Consider the following 11931-nt stretch of genomic DNA (forward strand, 5'->3'; position numbering starts at 1 on the left):
CAGCTATACAAATGCCCAGTTAATTTTGTTTTTAAAGTGGATTAATTTAGTAAGAAATATCAACCAAGCCATCATTAGAATTTCCTGCCCCTTATGAAATGGCATAAGTAACTTCATGCTGCAGTTAAGTATCTTTGTCGGGTTTAATCTGTTACCTTTTGGACCAGAGCTACAACTGATCATTTTCCGATAATAATCTTGGATACTGTGATAGAATCCAGGGTAGGAAACATGTAAGCCGTTTCCCAAACACGTGACCAGGTGAACATTCCAATGACTCACAGACCCTAGTTTCAAAGTTTGTTTTGTTTTCTGTTTTCAAAAGTCCTGACTGAAGTGGAAATTGAAACGTCAGGTTTTGAGGAATGGATGGCTCTCTGAAGAAACTGAATCTAGTTTCAATCAAACAAAGGCAAATGTTGTCCATATCATTCATTTATTGGAATTGCTTGGTATGTTTGTGAATATCCTGGTTCCAGTGGGATTACAACAATATTGCTCTACATAAGGTGGTTGTTAGATTGACCTACATACCAACAGTCACTGGCTTTATAGACAACAGGTGAAGGAGTAGGCCATTCAGCCCTTCGAGCCAGCACCACTATTCATTATGATCATGGCTGATCATCCACAATCAGTATCCTGTTCCTGCCTTATCCCCATAACCCTTGATTCCACTATCTTTAAGAGCTCTGTCTATCTCTTTCTTGAAAGTATCCAGAGAGATGGCCTCAACTGCCTTCTGGGGCAGAGCATTCCATATATCCACCACTCTCTGGGTGAAGAAGTTTTTCCTCAACTGTTCTAAATGGCCTACCTCTTATTTTTAAACTGTGTCCTCTGGTTCTGGACTCACCCATCAGCGGAAACATGCTTCCTGCTTCCATAGTGTCCAATCCCTTAATGATCTTAAACGTCTCAATCAGTTCCCCTCTCATCCTTCTAAACTCAAGTGTTTACAAGTCCAGTCGCTCCAATCTTTCAACATATGATAGTCCTGCCATTCTGGGAATTGACCTCGTCAACCTACGCTGCACTCCCTCAATAGCAAGAATGTCCTTCCTCAAATTGGGGGACTAAAACTGCACACAATACTCCAGGTGCGGTCTCACCAGGGCCCTGTACAGCTGCAGAAGGACCTCTTTGCTCCTATATTCAATTCCTCTTGTTATGAAGGCCAGCATGCCATTAACTTTCTTCACTGCCTGCTGTACCTGCATGCTTGCTTTCATTGACTGATGTAAGCTTTCTAAGTAATTGCATGTGAAATAATATAAGATGTTTCTCATATAGCACAGCATGCATGCAAATATTTGAAGTCTTTCAAATTATGCATTTAGCCAGCATGCATTACATTTGGAAAATTGACCAATTTGCATCATAATAAATAAATAATGAGTGTATAAAAAAAACAATTTTGTCCCATCTGCCTTCAGCAGTCTGACATAAATATTGAAAGAAATCCTGAAAGATGTTGATTGCTCATTAGTAAACCCACAGCATAACAGCAGTTTATTGCAAACAATGACTGACTGCAGTTAGAAATCATAATTGTCAATAATCTATTGATTGTGAAAACACATCAAAATTCCTACGATTGCATTACTGCTGAACCAACATACCTCCATTAAGAAACCAGCAAATCATAAATGCGCTGGATGCCGCCCTGGAAAGTGCCCTTACAAGAAAATACACTATAAGTATGGCTTATCTGAATGGCTGCAAATATAGATTCTGCTCACTACATCTTTGTTCTTGCCTCTAATCTCTGTCCCATCCTGGTCACTCTACCTACCATTGCCAGTTTGGAATTTGCCAGCAGACTAACAATCCTTAGATCACACAGTATGGAGCTGGAGAAACACAGAAGGCCGGGCAACATCAAAGGAGCAGAAAAGTTTATTACAGAATCCACACAGTGTGGAAACAGGCCCTTCAGCCCAACAAGCCCACACCAACTATCAGAGCGTCCCATCCAGGCCCATTCCCTAAATGCACTTAATGTATACATTATGGGTGATTTAGCATGGCCAATCCACATAGCTGGCACAACTTTAGGCTGTGAGAGGAAACCCACGCAGACACGGGGAGAATGTGCAAACTCCACACAGTAGGTTGCCCAAGGGGAATCAAATCTGGATCCCTGGTGCTGTGAGGCAGCCGTGCTAACTGCCACGCTGGTTTTTGGGGCCACCTTCTGACCTCATCCCAAAACCAGCCCAGCTCGTCCCCACCTTCTTGACCTGTCTGTATTTTCCCCCCACCCATCCACTCCGCTCATCTCAACTCCCACCCCACCTCCCACCTACCAGCCTCATCCTCGCCTCCTTGACCTGTCCATCTTCCCTTGCCTGACCAACCAGCCATCCTAACTCCCCACCTACACTCACCTTTACTGGCACCATCCCCGTCCTCTTGACCTGTTCATCTCCTCTCCACCTATCTGCTCCTTTTTCCACTTTCCATCTGCCTCCCCCCTGTCTCTATTTATTTCAGAATCCCCTCCCCTCCCCCAATTCTGAAGAAGGATCCAGACACGAAATGTCAGCTTTCCTGCTCCTCTGATGCTGCTTGGCCTGCTGTGTTCATCCAGCTGCACATCTTGTTATCTCAGATTCTCTAGCATCGGCAGTTCTGACTATCTTCCTAACTTTGTTTCACAAGAGCACATTATGCTTGATGACATTCTGCAGAATCTCATCTAAACTCTATGCTCTGGCTAATTGTTCTGTGATGCACCCTTTCCATTTGAAAATTGTCAATCTTTGGAGTAGATTTCAGTGTGCTGCACTTCAGAGTATAGCAATCTATGAAACGTGTGCAACTGTTCTGTTTGACAGAAAAATACATTCCCAAATGAGATAACATGAGCAAAACGAAATACCTTACTTATTTCTTGTCAAAGTGATGATTTTATAAATGACTCCATTGTCTACCACTTGCTTTGCTTTACGCTCTGTTTCCTACCTCAATTTTGCATGCACTTCACCGATAGGTGCTGTTTTTATTGTTGTTAAATTTACCCTAAATTACAACCATGATTACACACCAAAAATACTTAATTGTCTGTAAAATACTTCAGGACATCCTAAGGGCATGGAAGGTTTTAAATAAATGTTAAGTTGTCTTTATTAACCAGTGCAGTATTGTATTCTATCCAGTCCAGTTCTATCCAGATAGTAATTGTGATATATAGAAAGTATGACAAACACGGGTAACTGGACAAGTGGATGGAAGAAGTCCTCATTTTAGAAGAATAGCAACATAATTAATGAGAAAGACTGGGACAAAAAATAATATGAGAAAACTAAGATACTTCCATTGTAATAAGACTGGACATCACAAAGCCAACCAGTGGAAGTTAAATGGGAGATCAATTGCAGTAGCATGAAAGTCTAAAGAATCTTCAGAAAAGGGGGCAGCAGGACAAGATATACGCTACTAAAACTGTAGTAGTCGTAAAAGAAAACATAGATAATAAAATGTGAGGCTGGACGAACACAGCAGGCCAAGCACCATCTCAGGAGCACAAAAGCTGACGTTTCGGGCCTAGACCCTTCATCAGAGAGGTTAACATGTTTCCTTGGAATGTACAAGAAGGGAGAGATGGCTCAGAAAGTTATGAAGATTATTTTGAATATTGAGAAGGAGATTCAGACCTTTGAAGGTTCTGAGTATTTTATCTCAAAAGGAGAAATATTTCCTTTTGCTTCCAATCAAGGAGGAAAGTTACTAAAGATATTGAGAGCTGCTGGAGCAAGTCAATCAGTGGCATTGGCTGGTGACACTATTTGTCTGTCAGAGGGATTAATGAAGGAGAATATATTAACTAGAGATATACAAGGAGATTAAACTTCCAGTCTCATTTTACAGTGTTGGATTAAAGAGTAACTTTAAAATGGAGCCATTGTATTGGCGGGAGTAAATTAAAATCCTACAGAAGGATTTGACTTTATTTTGGAAGATGATCTGATGGTTACAAGAATATAGACCTCACCAGTGGAGTAATCAGTGGAGGTAAAAGAAACTGAAATGATACAGGAGGAACATCCTAGATTTATTTCCTGTGTGAGACTAGATCTCAGGTTCACAGAATCAGACAGGAAGAAAATTGAAACTGAGGAAAAAAATTATAAACCTAAAATTGTTAAATAAAATTTTCAAAAATGTAACTGTAAAGAACGATGGTAAGGAGAATAAAGCTGATTTCTTTAGCCCATCTTCTTTCTTGGAAATGCAACAAATGGACTTGGAATTATATACAGTTATATCAAATAGCTTACAGAGAAGGTGAAACAGAAACAATACTTGACTGTTAGTATTTGAAAGAAAAGAACAAATGAGGAATTGGAGACCACCTCAAATATCAGCTAATGGAGAATGGTCAGTGGTCCAACAGGTGGTAATTCCACCTGAGTATTGTAATGGAATTTGGCAAGTTGCTAGTGGAATTTCATTGATAGGTCACTTTGGTATTAGGAAAACATTAACTAAAACATTAAAAACAAGGAAAAGGAATCAATATCCTTTAATGATTATAGATGTTTCCACAAGATTTCCAAAAACAATGCCTTTAGTGCAGACATGATCGTGGAAGTGTTAGTCCAATTTCTTTAAAAGATTTGTAATACAAAAAGATTAAGGCTCAAACTTTATGTCCCAACTATTCAAAGAAATGAAGAATGGTTTGGGAATAAAACAATTTACATCTTACTCTTATCACCTGTAATCTCAAGGTGTATCAAAAAGACCATGGTTAAAGCTTATTGTCAATAATGTCCTAATGATTAGGATATAGGAATTTCTTTGTCACTGTTTACCATTATGAATGCACCCAATGACTCCACATGGTTCTTTTGAATAAATATGTGAACATGAGTTTAAAAAGACCATTTAAATTAATTAAAGAAAATTTGATATACCAAAGCTCAGAGACTATGCTTGTATTCTAGGTTTTGAATTTCAGAGAGAAACTGACCAAAGCATGTGAACTGGCTAAAATAAATTGAACAGAGCCCAACAAACATATAAAATTAGATCTGATAAAATGACCAAAGTTTGAAATGTTGTTGCTGAGACAATGTGTTAATGTCATCACCTCTCTCTGGGAAATGCGTAAAACGAAAGTTTACTGGACTTGTTGGTTCAAAAAGAAACTCAATAATATGACCTATGCGGCGAATATTCCATACAATAAAAAAATTGTGTGTCACATTAACATGTTAAGGTTTTGTTTGATTTTGCTGTTAATCTTGAGGATGGATTGTCCATAAAACATTGTCCTTACAAACTCAATCCAGAAAGATGAGCTCATGTAAGGGGAAGAGATGAAGTTCATAGTGGAAAATGAGATTACTGAACTGAGTCATAGTAGCTGGAGCTCACCAAGCATGGTGGTGTTGAAAGTGGATTTGTCAGAAAGACACTGTGTTGATTATTACAAAAATCAATGTGGTAACAAAAGTAACTTCATATCCTATTTCATATTGGAGGACTATATCGAATGAAATGAAAAAGATTCACTTATGACCAGGATATTGGCAAGTTCTGTAGATTGATACAGCTACAGAAATATCAGCTTTTGTAACATAGATGAACGTTATCAATGCAAAGTCATGCCATTTGGAATGAAATATCCAGCAATAAGGAACATTGGAAATTTGGTTGCTTGTAGCCAAACCAAGGAGGAACATTTACATTTACATTTACAGTTACATTTAGAAGAGTCTCATTGGACTGCACTTGTTAACTATGCTTCTTTCTCTAAAGGTGCTGTTAGACCTGTTAGCTTTCTCCAGCAGTTATATTAGAACATTTATATCGCTTGACTGAACATTTTAAATTTTCACAAAAAGCCAATTTGTGTAGAAATCTGGCTAAGAGTGAATTTGCCCAAGCAAAAGTGGCTTATGTGGTCCATCCTTGGGTCAAAGCTGGATGCACCTAAAGAGGTAAAAGTAAAGGTTATTTTGAAATTCCCATGCCTCGGACATGATATGACATTTTGCATTATGTTGGCATGAATGAATTGTATAGTAAGTTTGTCCTGAATTTTAGTACTGTTGTTGCACCTGTAAAGAATTTGCTGATGAAAGTCAGAAAATTTGATTTGGAAGCAAGACTGTTAAAGTGCCTTGAAAAACCTGAGAGCTGGCCTACCAACTGTAGAGTTAGAGACTATTTCACTGCCAAATGGCAAGAGAGGGATCAAATGACCTGTTAGGCATTGTTCAAAGAAACTGACCACATGCAAAAAATAGTCAATGATTTAGAAAGAGAAAATGAATCATGTACTGCGGTGTTGTTTTGAAATAAACATTAGGAACAATGTGAAAAATACTATTATTTATTTGGCTCATACCTTTAGATTTACTTGGAAAGATTTTGGGACAAAAGTTTACAATTGTTTCAATACAGCTTAATTCTCCAATCATATAATTTGAAAGATGTTCATGAATTGGAAAAGAAACTGTATGTTATAGCAGACAATTTATTGACAGCACATATGCAGGACACTGAATGCAGTGGCGCCCATGAACTGATATAAAATACAGTTGCTGGGTAATTCATTGCCTGTTTAATAACAAAAGTTTGCTACTGTTTAGGTGACATAGAAATAGTACCACAATTGTGATTTTTGGTCATGAAAATATCTCTTAAAAATACTTCATCTTCAGTTTTTTGGGGGGTACAGTTGTGATATGAAGTGTGTAATTTATATGTATGAATATAACTTATTTTAGCATTTGGATTTCAATCTTGTAGTATGTAGATTTTGTTGTGTGTGTATAAGCGGGTTTAATTATTAATTTGTCAGTATTTCTGAAGCCATGATTTTCTTTCAACCAGCATGAAAGAGAGATTCCTTGTGTGATAATAGGGATTTGTATGCCTTGTGACAGTTTTATATGCCTTGTGATAATTTTATGAGTGGACAGAGTAAACAGTGAGGAGTATTGGCTTGCTTTCAGCTCAGAGAGATCAGGATTTTTTTTGCTTTGGTGAAAACACATTGTTTGGAAATTTTTATTTCATTTTGCAGAGGTCCTGATGGAAGTTAGAAGTTTAAACGGTTTCTCCAAGTGAAAACAATTCATTTTGGAAAAATTAGGGGACAGGTTATGTCAGTGTAAAGATTTTAATTTGAAAGTTCCAGACTAGAAGTGTTTGTTTTAGCTTTAACCCTCAGTTGTAGCATTTTCAAACTCCTTTATTGAGTTACTTGTTTCTAAATCCAAAATATTGATGCAAATTACGTGTGATATTGGTCCCAGCAAATTGTTTGTGGAGTAGGGTTCTCTACATTCCTCCAGGCTGAATAACTACCCTTTACCCCAACTTTCTGCATTTATTTTTTAAACTGGTTTGCTCTCTATTAAGCTATTTGTACTCTGATTCCACATATTCCTAAATTCTGTCCTGGGCTTGCCGAGTGCTAACTTATTGAAAACTTTTTGCACACAAGTTACTGTGAAGCAACTGTGTCAAAGGCACTACATAAATGCAAGTCATTGTTCCTGAGTTGCACAGAGCTAACCACAATCCTCAGGTTAGATTTAACTCCCCTGTCTTTGATCATGACTTTGGGTTTGTGTCATGGTAAGAAGAGCACAGGATTTCAGTGTAGAATGCTGCGATGTTTACTAAAAGGAATCAGAGACTCGAAGGATTTTGTCATATTACACCAGGGTGAGTAACAGGAAATTGCATTGTATTTATTAGTGATCACAGGCAATGAAAGAGGCTTTTGGCTTACTTCTGTGTTTTAGTGGTGAGCTCCATAGAACGTCCAATATCTCGACTTCCCAGGTCAAAGCTCAAGTTGAAGTATTCCTCTGCAGTAATGGATGTTGGGTTGGTATTGCTGAATGTCTGAGTAATGAATGCCTGGATCACAAAATGATAACAAACAACATTGCACCAGATCAACCACATGTGATAAAGGATTGGATTCAACAATGAACCATTAACCCAGCATTATTGAATCAACCTGCAAAACAATTCGATTGATGCATGGGGTTATTGATTTGCAGTTTTCACTGAAAAGTGAGAGAACGAGGGATGTAACCATAGAATTTCCAAGGAAAATTCCAAAATAAAACCCCCATGACTAATTCAGTTACTGTAAACACAGACAGAAAACCAGATTTTGACTCTCAATGCTTTGGTGAACATCCGTGCAACTCCTAATGTAGAAGTTAAAGGAATCACTATGGGGCTAATGGGCCTTCTAGAATATGCTGAAGTGCAGGCAAACTATTGCGAGAGTGAGAGTTTGATTCACAGACATTGTTGGTTGACTGGTTACTGCTTTCTACGAATTTTAACAATTTGCTGAATTAGGCCTGTAATCAGGTTTATCAATAAAATTTTCACAGGGGTTTTCCTACCCTCTTGGCACAGATGCGGTGACTGGCCAACAGACACCTTGCAGAAACCAGATACTTGGCTGTTGATGCTGACAGCATGACCATGAGAACCTGCACAGGAACCCTTTATTTTTCAGGTATCCTTGTCCTGGCTATAGACTCAGAGTCATGGAGACAACCAATCCATGCCGACCATAACCCCAAACTGAACTGGTCCTACCTTCTTGCACTTGTCCCATATCCCTCCAAATGTTTCTTATTCATGTACTTATCCAAATGTTTTTTAAATGTTGTTACTGTCTCCGCATCCACCACTTCCTCTAGAAGTTCATTTCACTCACAAACCACTCCTTGTGTAAAAACAAAAATTGCCTTCATGTCTTTTTTAAATCTTTCTCCTCTCACCTTAAAAATATGCCTCACCTTAGGGAAAAAGCATGTACCATTTACCTTTTCTATATCCCTCATGACCTTATAAGGTCACCCCTCAACCTCCTACATGCCAGTGGAAATGTCCCAGCCTATCTAGACTCTCCTTATAACTCAAATCCTCCAAACTGACAACATCCTGGTAAATGTCTTCTAAGCCCTGTCCAGTTTGATAATATCTTTCCTATAACAGGGGCACCAGAAATAAACAGATATAAGTTGGTTAATTTATAAATTTATATACTGGTAATTGGTACAGTCTTTTAATGCAATGCATTGAAAAATGCAAACTCAACCTCAGCATCTATGAAACACCATTGATTTCCAAATGTCTCCTCTCTGCTCTTTCAAACGTGGTCAGCATCCTACGCTATCCGCAGTCATTGGCATTTCTTATTATAAAAATGGCATCTTTGCAGCATTCAAGTTTTCTGTGCATGACAAATGAAGCAGTGCTTCTACCAAGAACATATTCCTGAAATACTGTAGCTTGAAAGTAATCAGCATTATAATATGCCATGTCAGCATGGAGATTGAGTCAAAGTTAATACCGTGAGATCTATAAGCCATAATAAAAACTTTTGCTGAGGCAACAGAACAAAATTTCCAATACAAACCCCATTGTGTGGTCCAACATGTTGTTCTGCAATGCCCAGGAAAGACTGAAGAGGTGTTTTACTGCCTGCAAAAGACAAGAGGTGTTTTTTAGTACAGTATTTGTTCCATGACAGATATGTTTATAATGATTAATCTCTGCATTCAGCATGCAAACCTGCTACGTACCAACCATTTGAATTTATTGCATCATTTTGAGAGGCAAGGCTTTTGAATGAGATTTTATTCTTAAAGAAAACATAAAAATGATCAATGAGGAATTCTGTTTCCACTTCATTCTGAACGAAGCTGTCATGGAGAAATGTGTGTTGAATGTTTTGATTCCTTGTCTTAAATCTGTGGTTTTTGGTTGCCTATTAATTCAGCTATCATAGTCAAGTGGTGTTTCTGGACATAAGCTATTTATTTTATAATTATCTCCATTTTAAATGGTTTGTCACCACTTGGGACACTAAGTTCAATGGCTTGAACTGCACATGAATGTAGGGCTGAATCTTACATCTTTTAGGCTAATTACAAGCTGTGTTGAGTGTTTTTCAAAGGGTTTATCGCTGCAAGGTCCAATGAACTTTCCCACTGTATCTTACCAAACTCATTAACTTTCTCCCCCACCCCAACAGAAATCCTCATGTTAGATTTCAGCCACAGGTTACTATGTGCCATTCCAGGAACAGCTCACCACTGCTGGGATATCCCGGAATTAATCGCATCCCTTACGCTTTCACCATATTTAGCAGGCAGTTGGACACATGGACAGGTACTGTCAGTCTGGAACTGCCCTGCATAGTTTCTGACATTTGCCCTCGATACAGCAGACAGGGGTAAATTGGCACCCTGCTTTGCAGGTAGGGATCCTACTGGACAGAGTTGTGCAGGAGGAGGCTGTCCTTGACCTGACTGTGCCAGGACCCCCTGAGTGAAGGCTATTTTCCTTTGACTTGACTGTGACAAGTGTGAGCAAAGAGCTCAGAGGTGCAGCCTGGTCCAGCCACGAGTTGCATGTGGGTCCTTGCTGCAGCATTACTATGAGAGTTACTGACCGAGGTGCAGCATTGAAGTCCAGAAGTGCCCTGTAAATTGAACAGAGATGCACCATGAGGGCTATTACATGCTGGCCCATATCAGATGCCAATACCCATAGATATAGGGTATGTGTGGCAAGTAACTGTGTAGCATGCCTGAAATGTTGGTGCCCAGTGTCCAACATGGAGGTCAGTCAGAGCAAACAGCAAAGTGAATCTGCCAGGTACCCATGCTGAGTGCTCTCAATATCCAGCTTTCTTGGTGTGTTTGATAAGATAGGGAGCTGAATATTACTGAGGCGTTTTGGTCCTTTAATGGGGATTTTAACAACTAATAACCCCCCTCTTTAATTTGTAATTCAGTGCTTCCTACAGAGAAACTCTCAATGTGTTAAAAGCATAAAAAAAAGAGGTGAAATGCTCATGACGTTGAGATGGCCTATCCTAGACTTCTTGTGTGATTCTGCCACAAATCTCATAATAGCCCACGTTGCTCAGACCCCCATAAGATTGTACCCATAGTTCCCAATAATTAATAGGCAGCTTATTAATGATGAGTTTCAAGGTCAATCCAACTGAGTAATCATTAAATATGAAACTGTGTTGATTTAGAGTGATTTCCCCATGGAATTATCAAGTGTCAAAACAGCTTCATTTTTACATCATTAATATGCTTTCAGAAGTAGTGTTAATTTTATATGGTCCCCTTTCACTTAGTTTATGGATGTAAGCTTGTTTACCTTGACTGAGCTTAACTGATAGAAGCCATCACCCTCCAAATATTACATTTGGTGAGAAATGACAATAGAGGAGACCTTTTCAATCTCAGAGACCTGTAAATATTTACATTTGTAAGTATAGCAAAGTGCAGACCCAAACTGTGCACAGTCACATTCAAAGTGAGTACTGAGATTTTGCAAACTTGTCAATAACTAACTGCACCAGAAAGCATTGCTGTGGAAAAAGCATTCAGTTGAGGATTAAATGTGTGAAAAGGGAGTGATAATAATTTCAGCTGCCATAAATATGAACTGTAATTTTTAATAATTAGTTGAACCACTGAGCCACCACACATAAGGAGTCAGGATTTGTTGATGTGATGACCAAGGTGGGCCAATCTAATTTATACAATCCCTACAGTGTGGAAAGAGGGCCTCTGGCCCAACAAGTCCACACTGACCCTCAGAGCATCCCACCCAAACCCATCCCCCTACAACACACCCAATCTACACATCCCTGGACACTATGGGTAATTTAGCATGGCCAATCCACCTAGCCTGCACATCTTTGGACTGTGGCAGGAATTTGGAGCAGCTGGAGGAAACCCATGGAGAGAATGCACAAACTCCACACAGCCAGTTGCCCAAGAGTGGAATTGAACCTGGGTCCATGGCACTGTGAGGCAGCAGTGGTAACTGCTGAGCCACTGAGGCTCCTAGTCCCAGTTTTAAAAATCATACATTCTGTCCCTAGGAAAGGTATGTTAATTTTATTGT

At 38.9% G+C, this 11931-nt stretch overlaps 1 protein-coding gene across 5 annotated transcripts in view; it reads right to left on the minus strand.

The window, feature by feature from the left end:
- The window catches only part of ankrd13b (ankyrin repeat domain 13B), a 421315-nt gene that overhangs the window by 42406 nt on the left and 366978 nt on the right, over positions 1-11931 (minus strand). For all 5 annotated transcript variants that reach the window (XM_048557095.2, XM_059655241.1, XM_048557094.2 and 2 more), the window contains 2 exons: positions 9416-9480; positions 7757-7887 (listed from right to left, as the gene is read on the minus strand). In XM_048557095.2, the coding sequence (XP_048413052.1) occupies positions 7757-7887; positions 9416-9480 (196 nt within the window). The remainder of the gene's footprint in view (positions 1-7756; positions 7888-9415; positions 9481-11931) is intronic.

Source organism: Stegostoma tigrinum, chromosome 27 (genome assembly GCF_030684315.1).
Source record: "Stegostoma tigrinum isolate sSteTig4 chromosome 27, sSteTig4.hap1, whole genome shotgun sequence".
Classification (NCBI taxonomy): domain Eukaryota; kingdom Metazoa; phylum Chordata; class Chondrichthyes; order Orectolobiformes; family Stegostomatidae; genus Stegostoma; species Stegostoma tigrinum.